At 40.7% G+C, this 22,369-nt stretch overlaps 1 protein-coding gene and 1 pseudogene across 1 annotated transcript in view; both read left to right on the top strand.

The window, feature by feature from the left end:
* The window catches only part of SCAPER (S-phase cyclin A associated protein in the ER), a 519,522-nt gene that overhangs the window by 469,082 nt on the left and 28,071 nt on the right, over window positions 1-22,369 (top strand). The window contains exons 27-28 of the mRNA XM_059372064.1: window positions 15,035-15,272; window positions 20,407-20,556. Of these exons, the coding sequence (XP_059228047.1) occupies window positions 15,035-15,272; window positions 20,407-20,556 (388 nt within the window). The remainder of the gene's footprint in view (window positions 1-15,034; window positions 15,273-20,406; window positions 20,557-22,369) is intronic.
* LOC132000433 (U6 spliceosomal RNA) lies at window positions 6,189-6,287 on the top strand (annotated as a pseudogene).

Genomic DNA, 22,369 nt, shown 5'->3' with positions numbered 1-22,369 from the left:
TTTCCTGCACCTGCTCTTCACATGGGAAGAACGGCTGCCCACATCTCATATTCTTCTCCCTCTGAGGTGAGAAGATATTCAAGACCTTCATTCCTTGGGCAGGAATGAGACTAATTCTTACTCACTTCCTTCCATTGCTTTATTTATTCATCCCTTTATTTATTCTTTATCCATTCATTTATCTTATATTCTTTATTCATTCACTTGTTTACTCCTTATTCATTACAAGTTATTGAGCAGTTGATATATGCCAGACATTTGTCCAGGCATTAAGGCTGTAGTAGTAGACAAAACACCTCCACTTATGGAACTTACAATCTAACAGGAAAAGAAGACAATAAATCAGTAAACAAATTAGATAATATGAACTAGTGGTGGCAATACGAGAAAATAAAGTGGGTAATAGTACAGTGGCTTGTAGGTGGAGAGGTTAGGGAAGCCTCTCTGGGGAGATGACACTGAAACTAAGGAGTCAACCATGTAATGATCCAAGGGAAGAATATTGTAGTTGAGAAGAAACGCTAAGTTGATGACTCCCAAATATCTGGGGCAGGTGTGTTCCAGAAACAGAGAAGGCAGAATACTAGACTGTGACGAGCAGGAAAGAAAGTGCTCGATGAAGTCGAAGTAAGGGCCAGGAGTTGAGGACCGAGAGAGAAGAAGTCTGGGTTTTATTCAATGTATGATGGGAAGCCATGTGAGGATTTTAAGCCAGAGAGTGGCATGATCTGATTACTTAAAAAGTAGAAAGAGCATCTGTTTACTCTGTGAGGAATGGATTAGAGGCGCCAGAAGGGAAGCAGGGAAACTCAGGCAGGAGGTACTGCTGCCCCAATATGACAGTTTTTCCTCCCAGTTACTCACCCAGCAAAAGCAATTGCCTTCATTTGGCCGCACAGCAGAGCCTCTGGAAGAGCTCCTTCAGCCTAACTGCCAAATTCTGAAGATAGGAGAAGCCAGAACATCAGCAAAACCAGCCAAAAGCAATACAGGGCCCTTCGCTACTTACAGTGCCTATAAGAAAGCTAAAGCTAGGAGGTTAGAAATGTCCGCTCGGAGAGACATGTTTGGACAGTAGCCCTAACCCACAATTCCAAGATCCAGAACTAGATCCTGTTGTCAGTCACCCAGAGCTGCTTGTACTCTCACCTCCTGGGCTCCTCCCTGACACTTCTTCCTTCTACCTTTAGTTGACTATCTTGAGGCCATCACCTCTGTATCTTCCACTTTCTTGGGCCTCTACTCAGACCTCTGTCAGAGCCCCAGTTTCTTCTTAGTGGCCTCGCCCTCTACCTCTTGTTTCCATTGGTGTCCTCCTGGTCTTCCTCTTTCTCCAGCCTCTTCCAGGTTGTCAGTTCTAACTAACAAGAATGTCCATCTCTTTTCATCATCTATGACTTCTCTTCCCAGGAAGGTTTCCTTCCCAGAAACTCCTCTTGGAGTTAAACTGAAACTTATCATCAGGCACTTTGGAAATCCTCCCAAATATTAGCTAGCCTCACCCTACTTGATAATCTTATTGTAATTGTCCCTATACTTCTTTCCTTCTCTAACCAAATATCCAGGTATCTTACAATGCTTACACATACATCTTTCCCTCCTTCAGTTTTCTCTTCCTCTTACATCTCCACTAAATCATCCGCATTCCCTTCAGTGGGGCTCCAAATTAGATCTGCATCAAACAAGCTACAGTGTGTGTGTGTGTGTGTGTGTGTGTGTGTGTGTAGGAGTGTGTAGGAGAGTATAATTTTCCAAGTAGATTCACAGCTGTTACAGCAACCCAGGAGTGAACAGAATCTTAGACATCGTTGTGTTCCATGCCCAGCTGAGGTTTGAGTACCCTCTGCCACTTAAGTGGATGTGATCTTCTACTTTTTCCAGAATAGGGAAGAATGTAATACCTTACCAATATCCCATTTAACTTTGGGGTGTTCTAATTCTTAGAAAGATTTTCAGAAGTTTATCTACTATCTGTTTTCAGGTAATGTCTTTTCTCTGGGGTCGTAAATAACAATATAATACCTCTTCAGTTTGAAAATAACTTCTATGGCCTTCAGTTCTGATATACTTCTGAGATATTTCAGCTCCAGATACTTCTACCACACAAGTCACTTTCCTAGGGAACTTTCTGATACATCAGTGTCCTGAATGTGGTATGGCACCCAGTGCTGGAGCCAGTGCTTCCAAGGTAGTGGAAGGTTCCAAGGTTCCCAAACTGAACCTTTCTTGTTATGTACATTGTGCTCCTATTAATTCAGTCAGAAATGGAATAATATTCATTGGTAAAAAAGCAATACTCTTTCCTCATTTGAACTGTTAGGCAGCTAATTTGCTAAGCCTTTTCCCCCAGTTACCCCTGAGAGCTGTATTCCAATCCCCGTCACCATACCATCTTCCCATCCCAGACATATGCAGTTAGTTTTTATAAAAATCTAAAAATAGGATTTAACAGTCATTTTTATAAATTTCATCCTTTTTTCAGTTATCATTTATTTTTAGTTAAACTTTTTTATTGATTCCTTCCTTCTCCTTGAAACTATCTTCACTTTGCTTCTAGGACACCATTCTTTCCTGGTTTTCTTCCTACCCTGTTGGTTTCTATTTTTTAGTTTCCTTTGCGATTTGTTCTTCTCTCCCCAACTTCTAAATGTGTGAGTATCCCAAGGTTCAATACTCAAACCACTATCTGTGCTCACTTACTGGATAGGCTCCTGGCTTTAAGTACCATGTATGTGTTGGTGACCCCCACATGTCTCAAGTTCAACCACTCCTCTGACCTTTGGCTTATATATTTATTCAGTCATTCAACAAATGTTTATTGAGTGGCTACTATGTCAGACCACTGTTCTAAGCCCTGGGGACAAAACTGACAAAAATAGCTACCTTTGGAAAACTCATTTTATCCAATTTCTAGTTCACTATCTCCACTTAGATGTCTAACAGGCATCTTGAGTTTAACAGTTTAAGACTGAACTCCTGGTTTTCCACCCCAGTCATGTTCTATCCACTGTCTTCCCCATTTCTATAAATGGCAGCCACATTTTTCTAGTTACTCAGGCCAAAATCCAGTGAGCCATTTTTTACTCCTCTTTCCTCACACCTACATCCTGTCTATCAAGAAATCCTGACTTTCCCATCTGAAGACTCTCAGAATCCAGCCACTTCCCACCACAGTCATAGCTACCAACCTGGTTCATCCACCATGATCTCTCACTTGGATAATCCAAACAGCCTCCCTGCCTCTGCCTTGGCTCTTCTAAAAGCTCTTCAACCAATTAGCTATGTGATATTTTTTTACATTTTTATTTTTTTATTAATATATAATGTATTATTTGCATCAGGGGTACAGGTCTGTAAATTATCAGTCTTACACAATTCACAGCACCCACCATAGCACATACTCTACCCAGTGTTCATCACCCAACCACCCTATCCCTCTCCCCACCAGCAACCCCTAGTTTGTTTCTTGAGATTAAGAGTCTCTTATGGTTTGTCTCCCTCTCTGATTTCATCTTGTTTCATTTTCCCCTCCTCCCCCTATGATCCTCTGTCTTGTTTCTCAAATTCCTCTTATCGGAGAGATCATATGATAATTGTCTTTCTCTGACTGACTTACTTCACTTAGCATAATACCTTCTAGTTCCATACACGTCGTCGCAAATGGGAAGATTTCATTTTTTTTGATGGCTGCTAATATTCATTCATATATGTAATCTATACACACACACCACATCTTCCTTTTTTAATATTTTATTTATTTATTTGACAGACAGAGATCACAAGTAGGCAGAGAGGCAGGCAGAGAGAGAGGGGAAGCAGACTCCATGCTGAGCAGAGAGCCCGATGTGGGGCTCGATCCCAGGACCCTGGGACCATGACCTGAGCCGAAGGCAAAGGCTTTAACCCACTGAGACACCCAGGCACCCCACCACATCTTCTTTATCCATTCATCTGTTGATGGACATCTAGGTTCTTTCCATAGTTTGGCCATTTTGGACATTGCTGCTATAAACATTTGGGTGCACATGCCCCTTTGAATATAGTGATTTTTAAAAAATATTTTATTTGTTTATTTGACAGAGAGCTAGAGAGAGAGCACAAGTAAGCAGAGCGGCAGGGAGAGGGGGAGAGAGAGAAGCAGGCTCTCTGCCAAGCAGGGAGCCCGATGCGGGGCTCGATTCCAGGACCCTGGAATTATGACCCGAGCCGAAGGCAGCCGCCCAACCAACTGAGCCACCCGGGCACCCCTATAGTGATTATTTTTAAACTTAAGTCAGATACATCACTCCTCTGAACCTTACAATGACTTTCCTTCTCATTTAGTGAAATCCTTTTTTTTCTCTACAGTGGTCTATAAGACCCTACCTGATCTTCCTGGCCTCTCTGATCTTGTCTCCTAATTCTTCTATTCCCTCAGTCTGCTATAGCCACACTGGCCTTGCTATTTCATATATATATATATATATGATTTTATTTATTTATTTGACAGACAGAGATCACAAGTAGGCAGAGAGAATGGGGGAAGCAAGCTCCCTGCTGAGTAGAGAGCCCAATGCAGGGCTCCATCCCAGGACCCTTAGATCATGACCTGAGCTGAAGGCAGAGGCTTTAACCCACTGAGCCACCCAGGCGCCCCTGGCCTTGCTATTTCTTGAACATGTCCTGCATTTTCCTGACTCCCAAGACCTGACACCTGCTGCTTTTCTGTAAAAAACACTCTGGTCTCACAACCTCATGGCTTCCTTCCTCACTTTCTATAGAACTCTTCTTACTTAACACTTTAGAAAGAGCTTCCCCTGGGATGCCTGGGTGGTTCAGTTGTTAAGTGTCTGCCTTCAGCTCAGGTCATGATCCTGGGGTCCTGGGATCCAACTCTGCATCAGGCTCCCTGCTCAGAAGGGAGCCTGCTTCTCCCTCTCCCACCCCCCCTGCTTGTGTTCCCTCTCTCACTGTCTCTCTGTCAAATAAATAAAATATTTAAAGGAAGGGAGGGAGGGAGGGAGGGAAGGAGGGAGGAAGGAGCTTTCCCAACTATCCTGTATAAAATAGTATTATACATTCACCTACATCTTCATATCTGGCCATGTCCCCTGCTTCACTGTAGCACTTTGTATACCTGCCATACGATTTCATATATAGTTTATTTGTTCCTAATATCTTCCTGCACTAAAATATAAGCTTTATCAGGAAAAGGGCATAGATTTTACTGCTGATCCCTAGTGCATTGAGTAGTCCTTGTCACAAAGTAGGTCCTCCATAAATATTTGTTGAATAAATGCATGGATTGTAAATAACGAGTCCCATTGTGATAAGCAGAATGATGCCTCTCCTGAACACTACCCAGAAAAAACAAAATACACATTCTTCTCAAGTGCACATGGGACATGTTCCAGGATAGACCAGCTGTTAGGCCAAAGATGAAGTCTCAGGAGATTTAAAAAGATAGATACCATTCAAAGTATCTTCTCCAACTATAACAGGATGAAGTTAAAAATTAATTATAGAAGTAAAACTAAAAAATTCACAAATTTGTGGAAATTAAACAACACACTCTTAAACAACAGATGGATTGAGGGAAAAAATCACAAGGGAAATTTGAAAATTCTTAACAATGAATGAAAATGAAAACAATATAATATATCAAAACTTAGAAGACACAATAAAAGCACTGCTGAGGGAGGAAGTGTATAACTATAAACATTTACATTAAAAAAGAAATATTTCAAATCCACAACCTAACTATACAGAGGCAGCTCTGTGGCTCAGTCAGTTAAGTGTCTGCCTTCAGCTCAGGTCATGATCTCAGGATCCTGGAATCAAGCCCTGAATCAGGCTCCCTGATGAGCAGGAAGTCTGCCTCTCCCTCTCCCTCTGCCCCACCCTTCCCTCCCACTCATGCTCACTCAGTCCCTCTCCCTCTCCCTCTCAAATAAATCAAATCTTAAAAAAAAAAAAAAAAAAACTAACTGTACAACTTAAGGAACTAGAAAAAGAAGAGCAAACTAAACTCAAAGCAGAAGGAAGAAGATAATAAAGATTATAGCAGAGATCAATGAAATAGAGAACAAAATAACAAAAAGAGAATCAATCAAACCAAACTTTGAGTTCTTTGAAAGGAGCAAGAAAATTAACAAAACCTTCAACTAGATGAACAAAAAAAAGAGAGAGAGAAGAATCAAATTATTAAGCTCAAATGAAAATGGAGTGCTAAAACTGGAACAACACAGAGATTAGTATGGCTCCTGCACAAGGATGACACTCAAATTCTTGAAGTGTTCCATATTTCCTATAGTTATAATATACTTGACATTTACTAAGAGAGTAGATTTTAAGCATTCTACTATATAACTATGTGAAGTAATGGATGTGTTAACTTGATTGTGAGAATCATTTCACAATGTATCCATATATCAAATCATCATGTTGTATACTTTAAATAAGTTATAATTTTGTTTGTCAATTATACCTCAGTAAAGGTGAGGGAAGAAAAGAATGTGGGAACATTACTATCAATTCTACAGAAATAAAAAGGATTATGAGAGAGAGCTATTAACAATGTATGCCAACAAATTGGATAACCTAGATGAAATGGATAAATTTCTAGGAACAAAATACCTACCAAGGCTAAGTCAGAAAGAAATAGAAAATCTGAATAGACCTATAGAACTAGTAAGGAGATTGAATCAGTAATCAAAAATGTTCAAAGGAAAGCACTAGACTTGATAGCTTTAGTTGTGAATTCTACCAAATATTTGAAGAACTAACACCAATCTTTCTCAAGCCTTTCTCAAAAACTGAAGGGAAGGGAACACTTTGACTCATTCTATGAAGCCAGCATTACCCTGAAACCAAAGCTAGACAAAGGTGCGACACAGAGAGAAAATTACACACTGATAACCCTTATGAACATTGATGTAAAAATGTTCAACAAAACTACCAAGCCAAATCTAGCAGGCGTGGTAAAAGGATTATGTACATCATGACCAAGTGGGATTTATTCCTGCAATGCAAAGACAGTTCAGTAAATGAACATCAGTCATTGTAATTAGACCACGTTAACAGAATGATGGAAACAAAAATGCGTGATCATAATTGATACAGAAAAAGCATTGGACAAATTCAACACCCTTTCATTATAAAACACTTGGGGTGCCTGGATGACTCAGTTGTTTAAGCATGTTACTCTTGCTTTCAGCTCAGGTCATGATCTCAGGACTGTTAAAGTCAAGTCCCACATCAGGCTCCTTGCTCAGAGTGGAGTCTGCATGAGAGATTTGCTATCTCCCTATCCCTCGCCCTTTGTCTCTCCCCTGATCATACATGTGCACACGTTCGCTCTCTCCCTCACTAATAAATAAAATCTTTTTTTTTTAATTTTTTAAAACCCTCAAAAAAACTAGGAACAGAAAGAAAGTACCTCCACATAATAAAAACCATATATGCAAATCCCACAGGGAACATCATAATCATGGTGAAAGACTAGATTTTCCTTTAAGATCAGGAACAAGGCAAGGATGCCCACTTCTGCCATTTCAACTCGACATAGTACTGGGATTTCTGTCCCAGTTTTTGCCATTAGGCAAAAAATAAATAAATAAATAAAAGGCATCCAAATCAGAAGTGTAGTGTTACTAGAATGATCTCTGTTTGCAAATGATATGCTCTTAGATGTAGAAAACCCTTAAGACTTCACACCAAAAAGAAAAAAAGAAAAGAAAGAAAGAAAGGAAAAACCTGTTAAAATAGTAAATGAATTTGGCAAGGTAGCAGAATACAAAGTCTAGTAACAAAAAGCAATTGCATTTTTATACATTAACAATGACAAAGAAAAAGTATTTTTCTCATGAAAAATTTTTAAATTTATGCATTAAAAGATGGTATCAACACAGTATAAAGGCAACTTGGAGAATGGGATAAAATATTTGCAAATTATATATCTGACAAGGAATTAATATACGGAAACCATGGAAAACTCCTAAAACTCCACAACAACAACAACAACAAAAACACTTTAAAAAATGGGCAAGGGCTCCTGGGTGGTGTGAGGTCATCATCCCAGAGTGCCAAGATTGAGTCCCGCATCGGGCTCCCAACTCAGCAGGGAGTCTGCTTCTCCCTCTGACCCTCTCCCTTCTCATCCTGTCTCTCACTCTCTCTCTTTCTCTCAAATAAATAAATAACACCTTTTTTTAAAAATGAGCAAAAAAAACTTAAATAGGCATTTCTCCAAAGAAGATATACAAATGCCCAATGAGCACATGAAAAGAAGTTTAACATTACTGATAATAAAATACAAATCAAAACTATAGTGAGATACCTCATCATACCCATTAGGATGGCTACTATCAAAAAAAAAAAAGGGGGGCACCTGGGTGGCTCAGTGGGTTAAAGCCTCTGCCTTCAGCTCAGGTCATGATCTCAGGGTCTTGGGATCGAGCCCCACATCGGGCTCTCTGCTCAGCAGGGAATCTGCTTCCTCCTCTCTCTCTGCCTGCCTCTCTGCCTACTTGTCATCTCTGTCAAATAAATAAATAAAATCTTTAAAAAAAAAAAAGACAATAGCAAGTGTTAGTGAGGATGCAGAGAAATTTGAACCCTTGTGCATTATTGCTGTGAGTGTAAATGATATAGCTGCTGTGGAAAATTTGGCAGTTCCTCAGAAAATTAAAAATAGAATTACCATGTGATCAAGCAATTCCACTTCTGGGCATGTATCTGAAAGAATTGGGAAAAGAGGATTTTAAAAACCTATTTGTATGCCTGTGTTCACAGAAGCATTTTTTGCAATAGCTAAAACACGAAAGCAATCCAGGTGTTCATCAGTGGATGAATGGATACACAAAAAGTGGTGTATACATTCAATGGAATATTACTTAGCCTTAAAAAGTAGGGAAATTCTGGCACATTCAATAATATAGATGAACCTCGGGGACATTATGCTAAGTGAAATAAACCAGTCACAAAGAAACTAAATATTCTGTGATGATTTCACTTATATGAAGTACTTAGAGTAGTCAAAGTCATAGAGACAGGAAGTAGAATGTGGTTGTAGGGGGAAGTGGAGGTGGGGAATTATTGTTTACTAGGTATAGATGAAAGAGTTATGGGGATGGTTGGTAGTGAAGGTTAAACATTATAATGAATGTATTTAATATCAATGAACTATACACCTAAAATAAGATGGTAAATTTTATGTTATATGTATCTTAACATTAAAAAGGGGGGGGGAGAATAATGCCCTGCCAGAGATATCTATATCCTAATTCTCCAAAACTGTAAATGTGTTATTTCACATAACCAAAGAGATTTGCAGAAATTAAGTTAAGATCTTGGGATGGGAAGAGTATCCTGGTTTATCCATGTGGGCCCAATGTCGTTACAAAGACCCTTGTAAGTGAAAGAGGGAACTGGAAAAGTGTTAGAGAGACTTGAAGGTGCTTTGCTGCTTACACTTTGAAGATGGAGGAAGGGGCCACAAGCCAAGGAATCCGTTTGCACTCTAGAAGTTGTGAAAGGCAAGGAAGCGAATTCTCCCGTGGAGCCTCTGGAAGGAACACTGCTCTAATAACACCTGATTTTTAGCCCAGTGAGATTTATTTTGGATTCTGACCTCCCAAACTGTATGAGAATAAATTTGTAGTGTTTTGAGCTACAAGCTTGTGATAATGTGTTCCATCAGCAGTAGGAACTAATACACATGCCTGCGCCTCGTGTAACCTCCCTGGGACAGGAACCAGATCTTCTTTGGCTGCACATGGTACAGTTGGTCACTGTTCTGGGGGCACAGGCACTTTGGCTTTTCAAACTGAGAGTATCTGACAGATCATCATGCCCCTTGTGCTTATCACAAATCCTGATGAATGATATCACTGGATGTAGATCAGCTTTCCCAGAATATCCCTGTACTTAAAAGCCCACACTGGACTACCTCTAAAAAAATAATTCACTTTTGAACAGTGAAGTTTACATCCATGAGTGGGAGAGACAGTGACTTAATCCCATCCATTCCCAACACTATCCAGATGACTGAGTGGAATCTCAAGGTTCAGGGACTAAAATGGGAAGTTCTCACAAGATCCCTCAGAATTCCAGAACTGAAGAAATGAACAAAGCCAAAATCCAAGAAGATAGTAGAACCGTCTAGAAGATCACAGTTGGTGTTACCAAGCCAGAAAAATGGGTACCAGGCAGAAGAGAGTAAACAAGCCAGGAACAAACAACCCCTTTACGGGGTTGTAGTATGCCAGCCTGTTGTACATGCTTTTGGGGGCCAACTAAATGTGAAGCTTTTTATCTTGATAAAGTCCCAAAAGTTTATTTTCACTCTTGTTTCCCTTGTCTTTGGAGATGTGTCTTGAAAGAAGTTGCTGTGGCCAACAACAAAGAGGTTACTGCCTATGTTCTCCTCTAGGATTTTGATGGATTCCTGCCTCACATTGAGGTCTTTCATCATTTTGAGTTTATCTTTGTGTATGGTGTAAGAGAATGGTCGAGTTTCATTCTTCTGTATATAGCTGTCCAATTTTCTAAGTACCATTTATTGAGGAAACTGCCTTTTTTCTATTGAGTATTTTTTCCTGCTTGTCTAAAATTAGTTGACCATAGAGTTGAGGGTCCATATCTGGCCTGTCTATTCTTTTTTTTTTTTTTTTTAATTTTATTTATTTATTTGACAGAGAAATCACAAGTAGATGGAGAGGCAGGCAGAGAGAGAGAGAAAGAGGGAAGCAGGCTCCCTGCTGAGCAGAGAGCCCGATGCGGGACTCGATCCCAGGACCCTGAGATCATGACCTGAGCTGAAGGCAGCGGCTTAACCCACTGAGCCACCCAGGTGCCCCATGGCCTGTCTATTCTGTTCCATTGATCTATGTATTTGGTTTTGTGCCAGTACCATGCTGTCTTGGTGATCACAGCTTTGCAATAAAGCTTGAAATCAGGCAACGTGATGCCCCCCAGCTTTGGTTTTCTTTTTCAACATTTCCTTAGTGATTCTGGGTCTTTTCTCATTCCATACAAATTTTAGAACTTTTGGGACTTCATAAATATAAAAAGCTTCTGCACAGCAAAGGAAACAGTCAACCAAAAAAAGAGGTAACCCACTGAATGGAAGAATTTATTTGTAAATGACACTACAGATAAAAGACTGGACAAAGAACTTCTCAAACCCAACACCCCAAAAACAAATAATCAAGTCAAAATATGGATAGAAGACATGAACAGACATTTCTCTAAAGAAGACATATAAATGGCTAACAGACATGTGGAAAAATGTTCAACATCATTAGCCGTCAGGAAATTTAAAATCAAAACCACATTGAGATTCCACCTTACACCAGTTAGAATAGCAAAAATTGACAAGGCAAGAAATAACAACTGTTGGCAAGGGTGTAGAGAAAGGGGAACCCTCTTACACAGTTGGTGGGAATGCAAGCTGGTACAGCCACTCTGGAAAACAGTATGGAGGTTCCTCAGGATGCTAAGAATAGAGCTATACTATGTCCCAGCAATTGCATTACTGGATATTTACCCCAAAGATACAGATGTAGTGAAAAGAAGGGTCACATGCACCCCATTGTTCACAGAAGCAGTGTCCACAATAGCCAAATGTGGAAGGAGCCGAGATGTCCTTAACAGATGAATGAATCAAGAAGATATGGTACATAATATACAATGGACTGTTACTCAGCCTTCAGAAAGGATGAATACCCACTATTTGCATCAACATGGATGGGACGGGAGGGAATTATGCTAAGTGAAATAAGTCAAGCAGAGAAAGACAGTTATCATATGGTTTCACTTGTATGTGGAACATAAGGAATAGCATGGAGGATATTAGAAAAAGAAAGGGAAGAATGAAGAGGGGGAAATCAGCAGGAAGATGAACCATAAGAGACTATGGACAACAAGAAACAAACTGAGGATTTCAGAGGGGAGAAGGGTGGGGAGATGGGTTAGCCTGGTGATAGGTATTAAGGAGGGCACGTATTACATGGAGCACTGGGTATTATACACAAACAGTGAATCATGTAACACTACATTAAAAACTAATGATGCACTGTATGGTGACTAACATAACATAATAAACTTTAAAAATAAAGTAAAATTCATCAAATAAAAAAGAAATACCAAAGGTGAATGGATGGCATTTGATTCATGCCCACACAAATCACTGCGCTTTTTTTTTTTTAAACTATACTGTCCAATAAGGCAAAGTAGGGTTTTTCATATGCTGTGCAGGAATATTGATGGTCCAGTTATAGTTTTTCCTAATTGAATCTGGCTTTTAATGAACAGAACTTAATATACCACCAAGATCTCTAGTTCTAGAAAATAAACAAAAACACTTTAAAATTCAGTAAAATTAAGATCTCAGAATGTAGTACATAAAGTTTCAGATCTGATTTTTCATTTCCACATATAAGTTATTGAGTGATCATTTAATTCATTTTTCTGAGTCAACATTTTTATTTCACCAGGAGAATATTGCAAAAATCCCGGGTTGTGTTGTTTATAGTTTGTGATTAATGTTTTCCCAAATAATAGGATGGAATGGAGAGAGGAAGAATAAGTAATCTGATGACCTTCACTTTTTAAAAATTTTTATATATTCTTTTGAAGAAGTAATAGCAGTGAATTCATGTCATTTAAATGTTTGGCAAGATTAAGTATGACAAATTGCTTTAAAATGATAAAGTTATATTTCTGAGTACCTGTATTTGTATATGCTAATAATCAGTTTTTAAAAAACACAGGCAATAAGGGTAAGGTCAGCATTCTGAATCACAGAGCAAAAACCCTGTTGTCACCAATACTGATGTTACTCATGCCTAAATTTCCAAAAGCCTAGTGGAAACTAGGTAAAAATGCCTTCTGACTTGCCTTTGGTTCTAAAAGGCAGTCAGTGTTAAGCAAACACAGATCCCTTTTGGGAGCCTATATAATAAAGTCAGACACATCAATCTCTACTCATGTCTCTAGTCAGGATCTGACCCCAAGCTCTTAGGGTATAATGGAAGAAAGGAAAGAGGGGCGGGCCGACTGACATTAGCTAACAGAGTTTGTGGAAAGGTTCAGATGTTCCTGTAAGCAAATAAATATCATTTCTTGACTTTGTGTTCATATCCTGTCCCATAAAACAAAACGTATCTCTCCGTGATGATATAAGATTACATTATAGTCTCCCTATACTTTAATGGCTTTCAGTTAACCCCAAGATTTGACTTAAGAAAAGGGATGGAAAGAAAAGTCACCTCCTGGTTATCCTGGATGTTTTGGTCCTCAGATTTGCCTTTGCCACCGATAAGTGTGTATGATCTAGAGTGTCTCAACTAATCTTCGTGGGTACAGTGAAGGGGAGCAATACAATACCTTCCCTACCACCTGTGAAAAACCGATGAGGTAAATGATGTGAATGTACTTAGTAGATCCTGTTATATGACAATGAGATGACAATGCCTCCTGAGAGAGCTACTTTCTTGAAAAGAGAATGAGGTACCCCTCATATATAATATATATATATAATGTATATATCATAATATATAATGTCATCTCTCTTAGTATTAGAAATAGTCCACATTCAAGAAATAAATGTTTCCCATGGTTATGAATAAAACTCTACTATGATGAAACTAGTAGCGAATTAGAAAACTAGACAAGAGACCAGAAACTTGCCAGCCAGCACTTCGGAATGTTTATTAGTACCATCTCCCAGAGTGTTTCTGGGCAAGTTAATGAGATTAGCATAGATCTTTAATGCCCCTCTCACATTCCAGATTCCATCTGAAAGGAACAACAACAAAACAACCTTGGAGGGTGGGCACGGTGGGGGACCTGTATCCATGTTACAAATAGGGAAGAGTATCTGTCATAAAGGAAGACGCTGAACAGGGACTTGTAACTTCTCTTCCTGAGCGGGGGAAGAAACGTATGTCCATGAAAGGGAAGACCGGCCCATGTGGAAAGGCACAGAGAGACCTGAGGATCTGTGTAGAATATGCGGCTGTAGCAGCTGCAAACCTTACATCTTCTCAGATTCAAGCCCAGGGGAGAAAAAATAAGGGCTTCTTTCCAAGCATCTCAGCAAAGGCATCTCCATTGCTTCCTTGAGCTCTAACTGTGACAGGTGCCATCCCTGAGTCATACTGGACTGCCAGAGAAATGAAGTGTGCCTTTTAGTACCTTGGGCCCTGGAGTCAGAGTGAAGCGGAAGGAGGCCCCCTGGAGCACATAGGTTATAAGAGAGAGTGGGGGGCTCATTCCTCAGAGAGAAATCTGGGTGCAGTGTCTAGGGGGAAAAAGTGTGGACAAATGCTTGGCCACCGCATTTACTAAAACCACAGGCTCTTGATCACTAGCTGCTTTGTGTAGACCCAAGTTCAGGAGTGAGATGGATTTAGTAAACCCTTGCTGGCTCTCCTGTTGACTTGAGGAACTCACTTGCCACAGCCTTTGCTTCTTGTTCACCCATAGCCCTGCCTGCCACAGCTACTAAGCTGGCTTCATGTTGATTTGTGTAAGGCTAATCCAGCACTTGCTTGTTCTTGGGAGTTCAGCCCCTACAGCCCGTCCTGCCAGTATTCCTCCATGATGGAACTCTGCTTTTAAAAGCAGGTGAAGTGTCTCCCTACCACAGGATACCAACATGCTACTGAGTTTTTGAGGCCTCACACTTTCCTGGTAGCTGCCTCCCCTGAGAAGATTGTGTATCCAGAAAGGAGACTATGCTATTTCGGAGTTCCAGTAGCTCTCCTGGACTCTGTCCAGTTTGCCCAGACCTAGAAGCTAAAACAAAGCAAGCCCACCTAGGTTACAAAGCACAGGGGGGTTCTCCCCAAGGAGAACGGGGCTAGCCGCCCACCCTCCTGGGCAGGGAAAAGCTGCATGCTGTGTCTATTCCCTGAGGTTTCTGGTTACCTTACTCCATGACTCAGATGGTTTGCTTTTAACGTTCTGCTTGTCTTATTCCATTTGGCCTATAAAAATGCTCACATCCTTAGGTAGATTTCTTCTAAAGAGTTGAATGTTTCTTTGTCAGGTCATACAGTATATTTGACGATAATCGCCAGGATCCCACAGGACTGACCGCTGCTCTTCAGGCTACGGACCTGGCCGGAGTTCTGCACACGCTCTACTGTGTCCTCTTCCACGGCACCATCTCGGACCCTAGTACTGCCAGCCCCAAGGAGAGTTACGCTCAGAATACAGTCCAAGTGGCCATTCAGAGTTTACAGTTCTTCAACAGTTTTGCAGCTCTTGATCTGCCTGCTTTCCAGGTACCAAGCATTGGTCAGTGTTGATGTTAACCAACCAAGAACTCAGATTTTATTGTAGGTAATGGTGTGAGGTTCTTCTGCATTTGGGACAGAACGAATAAACCACAGTAAAGGAAATCACAATACATACTATTTATGAAGCTACTGTCTTCTGCAAACCATGTTAGGTGCTCTACATATGTGTTCTCATTTATTCTCATGATGGTCCTGCAAAATATTATACCCATTCTACAGAGGAAAATGCTGACAGTTAAATAATTTGCCCAAGGTTACATGTGGCTTTGCCAGGACTGGTACCTGTGGTTTTCTGACCCCCAAATCTGTGCCACTCTGCTCCTAACAAATCTTGTCTTGATTTCTTTATGGAAAGGCATTATTATCCCATCAACTTTTAAATATTAAGGAAAGTCATGGTTTCTTACATAAACAGAACCAAAATTGTTTTGATTGATAGGACTTTCTGTGGATGATTTAACTGACTTGTGTCCAGTATAAAGTGCATGTGTAGTTATATGTGCACACCTCTATAAATTCAGTTTTTATAGCTGAAGAAAGAAAAATTGCTTTATGCTGTAACACCAGACTGTCAGCTGAGAAATAGATTTTTTTTCATGTAGGAAATTTAATTTTCAAAAACACTGAACCTTTGGAACAGAGCAAGCCCCAAGGAGTAGACTTCTCTTTCGGTTTATTAACTGTCAAGCGATTTCATTAAAAAAGGAACAAACTTGGCAGATGATGAACCCATAATTTAGATGAATTGCTTTGCTCAGAGGGAAAAAGGTTATAGAGATACAAACGTATGAAAATGGTGGACTTTGGCCGTTCCCAATTAGAAGAAACATTTGTTTTGTAGCCAGTGACAAATGTGGAATTCTTGTCTTCCTGTCATTCCATTCACAACAGGAAATTAGTAAGTTGTATCACTGGATTCGATATCTTTCCACTTTGAAGAGTTAGTTTATCCATCCCAAGAACAGAAATCTCTTTAGGGTTAATGCATTTCAGTTTCCAAAGGGCTTGAACTGGTCTGAGGTAATAACTACTTAATCTATATAAAGTTCTGAGAGTTTATAGGCACACCTCACGTTGTCTGCTCCAGAAAATGCCAGTGGTTCATGCCATCTGGGTTTTGTGAAGAACCAAACCCATTTGTTCAGTGTCGAAACAGCTTGGAAATCAGGAGATACTAAATTTTTGTCCTGAGAACACGGAGACCAACAGTCACCCATCAGCTAGTCCAAGTAAAGTGATTTCCTTTGTCACCAGGGATCATGAAAACAAAATATCTGAAAACTGTCTCTTAGCTTCTAGTGGCAGAGGTCTTCTGACCAGGATTCGAACTGCTGCAGGGTGCTCCACGTGATAAGCAAAAGCACCTGTGTTAAGTCAGCCGTTCCATCAGTCACTCTTGAGTGTCAGGGAGCCCAGATCCATGCACCCCCACACCATTCCTGTGAGCTTGCAACCTGTTCAGTCTCACTCAAAAGGAACACCACTGAACCCCAACCCGCCCTGCTCCCCTAGTGGCCCTTAAGTGCAATGACAAATAATATTAGAAAAATCAGAAACTTATTTTTGGAACCCTTCATGGCAAATGAACATAAAAACCAAGACTTCTCTCTACCTCCTCACCATGTCTAGCCTGAAGTGTATTCCCTACTTGAGCTGCTTTTGTCCGAAACAGCAGGGAAAATGCCAGGGTGACTCAAGAGTGTTCAACCCATTCTTAGACTCAAATGCCCTGTTTCCCAAGTGGAATGCCCTTTCTTGGCTGGTTCCTGACAGTTCTCTGGTACATTTATGTCTTTTTCTCTGTCCTTCATGGAGTTCCAAAGTTCTCTTAACTTTATTTTCTATTTTCTTCTTCTTCTTCTTCTTCTTCTTCTTCTTCTTCTTCTTCTTCTTCTTCTTCTTCTTCTCCTCCTCCTCCTCCTCCTCCTCCTCCTCCTCCTCCTTCTTCTTCTTCTTCTTCTTCTTCTCCTTCTTCTTCTTTTTCTTCTTCTTCTTCTTCTTCTTCTTCTTCTTCTTCTTTAATCTCTGTTCTAACTCCTGTTTTATCTTATCTTTGTCAGTTTGGCCATAATTATTTCTCATTCTCTCCCCAGACATTATTCCCACGTACCCTTTTCCTCTTGACTAGTGCATGGGCCAGGAAAGCCTACATGAACCTTCCTCTTGGCTGTCATCCTTTTGAAATTCAAGGTCCAGCTCATTTTTTCTTACTCCTCATCAGCACATGCGGGCCCCCAAATGCCCAGAATTTCTAGCATCAGGGCCTCTAATACATCTACCAATGATTACCTTATTGTTCCAGTTACTTTTATACATTTAAAAGAAAAAACCTTAATAGGCAATAACCACTTTATTATGATCATAGTTTCTATGGGCAGAATTCAGATAGGGGTGACTTGTCACTGCTCCATGATGTAAGGCTTCGGCCGAGACCCTCAGACGACAAGTGGGGGAATGGAGGGACAGGTTGACACAGAGAGCTGGGAGCTAAAATTATCCAGAGGCTCCTTCACTCTTCTTTTTGGTGCCTGGGATGACTTAAAGACTGGGTTCACCAAGGACTGTTGCTAAAGACTCTACACGGCTTTTCTGTGTGACTTGGGCTTAAAATATAATGGTGTCTGGGTGCTGAGTGAGTGTCCTGAGAGGAAGCTTCCAGAAAACAAATGTTCCAAAAGAAACAGAAACTGCATGGCCTTTTATGGCCTAGCCTTACAAGTCGTATAGCTACCTATCAACCATACTCTCTGTTCAATCGGTCATAAGCCCTCCAGATTCAATAGGAGAAGGCATAAGCCCCACCTCTCAGGGGGAGGACTGTCAAGGATTTATAGGCATTTTTTGGGACCACTGCACTCTGTTTGGCAAGCTAAAGTAAAACATCCACCAGATATCACTGATGTAGATGGACATCTGATCAAGCATGTAACACTCAGGTAAATACAGTATAAAATAACAGTGTATGCATCACAAAGCAATGGGCAAGTGTGGGAGAAAAGTGCTATTGTGATAAATATGGTCCGAGAAACTCAGGTTCTAGTTCATCAAGACAACTTACTTGTCACAAGTGAGATCTTAGGAACTACATTTATAAAAGACAGGAAAAGAGATTTTAGGTACACATAGGTCTGACCTCAGGAAAATATGGGAGACAATTTATGAATTGCCTGAGAGGACCACAATCGAAATGAGATAAATTGTCTGACCTGCCAAAGAGTTGAATTAGATGGTGTGAGATGTGTTGACCATTTGAGGCCCAGGGCATCACAAGAATACGGAGCTGCAATGGGCATCCTTATCAACCTTTGGATCTGGAGTCACTGATGTGACTTTGGGCCATTACACTACCAAGTTTTATGACCCTAGACAAATCGTTTGAACTCAGTTTCTCATCTGTATAATAAACAGAAAACACCTACCTCACAAGTATGAGGGCTAAATGAGATTAGGTAGAAGCACCGTGCTAGCTAGCACATAGTAGGCCCTCAAGGAATGTGGAGGAAGAATTTGCCCAAATTGCCTTTGCAGACATTGGTTCAGAAGGTTGACTTTTGAGTGCAGCATTCCCAGTGCCCCTCCACACTTCTGCCCAGCCATAAGCCCATGTGCTCGTTTCATGTGAGAACCCATCATGTAGTCGCAGCATAAGGTTATCCATTCAAACATTTTCTTAGCTTATTCCATTTCATTGTATACGAATAAGGCTGTCAAAATATTTTCCCCCTTCAGCAAAGAGTCTGATTTCACTGTGAATTCATAGGCACAGATGGCCTTGAGATCCTGGATATTGTATATTGCATACACTTTGACAGATTTTACAATCGAAGGTGGTCTCAAGAAACAAATCAATGTACTGACTTGGCAATTAATTCTGGCTAAAAAGGAAATATAGTTTCCTTGAAAAATTGGTTTAATTTTTATATTCAAACTTACATGCCCCTTGACCTGCTCTTATCAGTGAAGGTTAAACAGAGGGTACTGGGTCACAGCATGCTGGACACAACTAATTAAATAAGGGCTGAGCTGAGAAGGTGTCATTACTTGATTTAAAGGAACAAAGCTCTCGTGAAGCCTCTTTGGGGCTTGAAAAACATTTTGTCTCAGGGCAATGAAACTGAGACAGAAGGCACTCTTAAAATTTAGTGGTCATTTTATTTCAGCAATACTCACTAACAGAACTGTGTTTCACCACCGTTAGGCAAAGTGAATTCATTACAACTTCCAAACTGCAACGTATCTGACCTGGTTCAAGCCCAGCAAGACCTCAAATCAAGAGATGAGTTTAAAACACGGCCTTTTCCCACAGGCCAGCAGTGGTGCTTCATTCCAGTGTCGGCTGCGAGTGTATTCTGTGGGCTTTGCCTCTCCCCTTTGCCCTCCTGTCGCTCTGTCTGTTTGACATGTTTATTAAATAGAAGCTTCAGGCTGCACAGACAGAGTCAGGCTCTCCTCCCGCGTTGCCCACCAACAACAGCCCTCTGCCTGTCTGGAGAAAGGATCCCAGAAGCCTTACAGTTGAGGGGGCTCCGTGGTTTGTTTTTATTGGGGGGAAGTGGGTTGTTGGTTTTTTTACATTCTTTTGGGAACGCTGGGTTTCTAGAGCCTTTTATTTGAATAATAAGCAGTCATTATTCGTATTGCTTCCCTATTTGAACATCAGTAAATATTTGGAATTGTGTTTTTATCCCTGTGTTCAAGAAAATGTTTTCTCCTTCAGATTAAAAAAAAAAAAGTGTTAGAAGTTAGCTAAATGATAGATTCGCAGGAGAATTTTGGTATTTTGTATTTTTCCAAATTTTCTACAGTGAGAGTATTTGTACCATGAGAAAAAAATTCCATACTGCAGATGGAATAAATAACCATGGTTTAGGCGGATAGAATCTTGATCCACATAGTAAAGCGTATTTCTCCATGTCTCTTCTCAGGTTAAACATTCAATTTATTGTGGTCATTTATTAGAGCGGGAATCCCTGAACTGAACTCTGAAACATAGTGCTCTAGAAATTTCCTATGCTTTTCCAGCACCATAGCAGAAAGTGCACAGGGTCCAGTCTTGCTCTGTGATTTGCAGCCCCTCTCCCCTAGCCGAGGAGTTCTAACCGCTTCTTGTCTTTGTCAGTCTATTGTAGGGGCAGAGGGCTTGTCCCTGGCTTTCCGGCACATCGCCAGCTCCCTGCTGGGCCACTGCAGCCAAGTCTCTTGTGAAAGCCTCCTTCATGAGGTCATCGTCTGTGTGGGCTACTTCACTGTCAACCACCCAGATAACCAGGTAAGAGGCCCTGGACACTTCTTAGACTGCCCCCCCCAACACTGAGAGTGTGAGGTATTGGAGTGAGAAAAGGCAGGCTGGCCTGCTGGAACCCATCTGTCCTGTGTGAGGCCCTTCACCCAGGGTCCAGGGACAGGTCTCTGACTTATTCTATCCAAAGAGATGTGGTCAGCACTAGATTAGCACCAAGGCCTCCTCTTAGAGCTGTAAAAATAAAATATTTTTAATACAACCTTCACTCCACAGAAGCATCAAACCCTTACCACACAGGTTCTGATGTTCTATCCATGTCTTTGTTTTGTTTTTTATTTATTTATTTATTTATTTATTTATTTATTTATTTTTTTAAATATTTTATTTATTTATTTGAGAGAGAGACAGCGAGAGAGAGCATGAGCGAGGAGAAGGTCAGAGGGAGAAGCAGACTCCCTGTGGAGCTGGGAGCCCGATGCGGGACTCGATCCCAGGAATCCAGGATCATGACCTGAGCCGAAGGCAGTCGTCCAACCAACTGAGCCACCCAGGCGTCCCTCTTTGTTTTGTTTTGAGGAGGTCGGTCGCACCTTTCCGCCTGGATCACTTTGCAGATAGCATTAGAGTCAGGGGCTTTCTGAAGCCGCTTTTGGTGCTTGGCTTTTGCCTAGGTGCTTAGAGGCTACTAGGTGGTGTTGGAGGGGGGCCTGAGAAAACAGGACTTGGGCTTCTCTCCCTTGAGTCACCCAGAGTAGTTTTGCTTTTAACTGTTGGGATAATGTAGTTTTCAGGCAAGGGTTCATTAGTAAATAGGGTTCTGCTGCTTTAAGAAGTTGGGAAGACTATGTTACTGATTTTGTAAAAATAATAATAATGATGATGATGATGATGATGAGCACTTTATTTCTCTTTATTTTTAAAACCAGAGTAATGGCATAACTAATGTATCAAATAGTAGTTCCTGACAGCATCATTTATCTAAAGCCTACTGCAACCTTAACAGTATGGATTATAGCTGAGAAAAAAAGCATCTGGACAACTCTTAACTCTCACTCCAAACTTAATAAGTTTTATCTTAGGCAGATCTCTAACAAGCATGCTCATTAGGTCTTTTTAGCCTACAGCAAACTAGACTAGGGCAGGAGAAGGACAGGCGCTGGTTACACTGATAGAGCCGATTACAAGGTAAGAAGGTGTAGACTATGAGCTGAAACTGTCTACCTAATAAGGAGAAAGAGCAAAAGAAAAAATAAGGCAGGGTCCAAAACTCGGAAATTGCAGTCATCTGGGTTCAAAGGCACCCTGAACCCTGTACTTTATTTCCAAGAAGATTCTTTATCTCCTCAGAGCTAACTCTGAATGAGCATGGAAGCAAAATGTATGTTCCCTGCATTTCTTTTTAGGAGTGAGGAACATACAGTTCATTCTAGAAAGATTTTCATGATTAAAATCTAGAAAATGTGGACCCTCACCGGAACAAGTGTCGTACATAGAAAATCCCTGTTTTCAGACACAGCTCTTTCTCACCACCACCCCACACCCACCCCTGGAGCATTCTGGCAGTGCCCAGCAGGTTCATGAGTCTCTTACAAGCTGCTCAGGGAAGGAAAGCTGAGGGAAATCTGTGTGATTTTCTTTTCTTCACATGTATTCATTCATTCAGCCTACTAAATTGTATTTTATTTTCCTTTAGAAGTTTGTTTTTATTTTTCTCATTACAAACGTGTTCCTTACTCACCATGAAAAAGACAGGCAAGCATAGAGAAGGCGGGATCGCTGTTATTCCTGACCTCACCATCGGAGATAGCCACTGTTACCATTTTGGCAAGTTCCCTTGCAG

The sequence above is a fragment of the Mustela nigripes genome, chromosome 13, assembly GCF_022355385.1.
Source record: "Mustela nigripes isolate SB6536 chromosome 13, MUSNIG.SB6536, whole genome shotgun sequence".
Classification (NCBI taxonomy): Eukaryota; Metazoa; Chordata; class Mammalia; order Carnivora; family Mustelidae; genus Mustela; species Mustela nigripes.
Note: the sequence above shows the minus strand (reverse complement) of the source record. Positions and strands in the feature narration are given on the sequence as shown.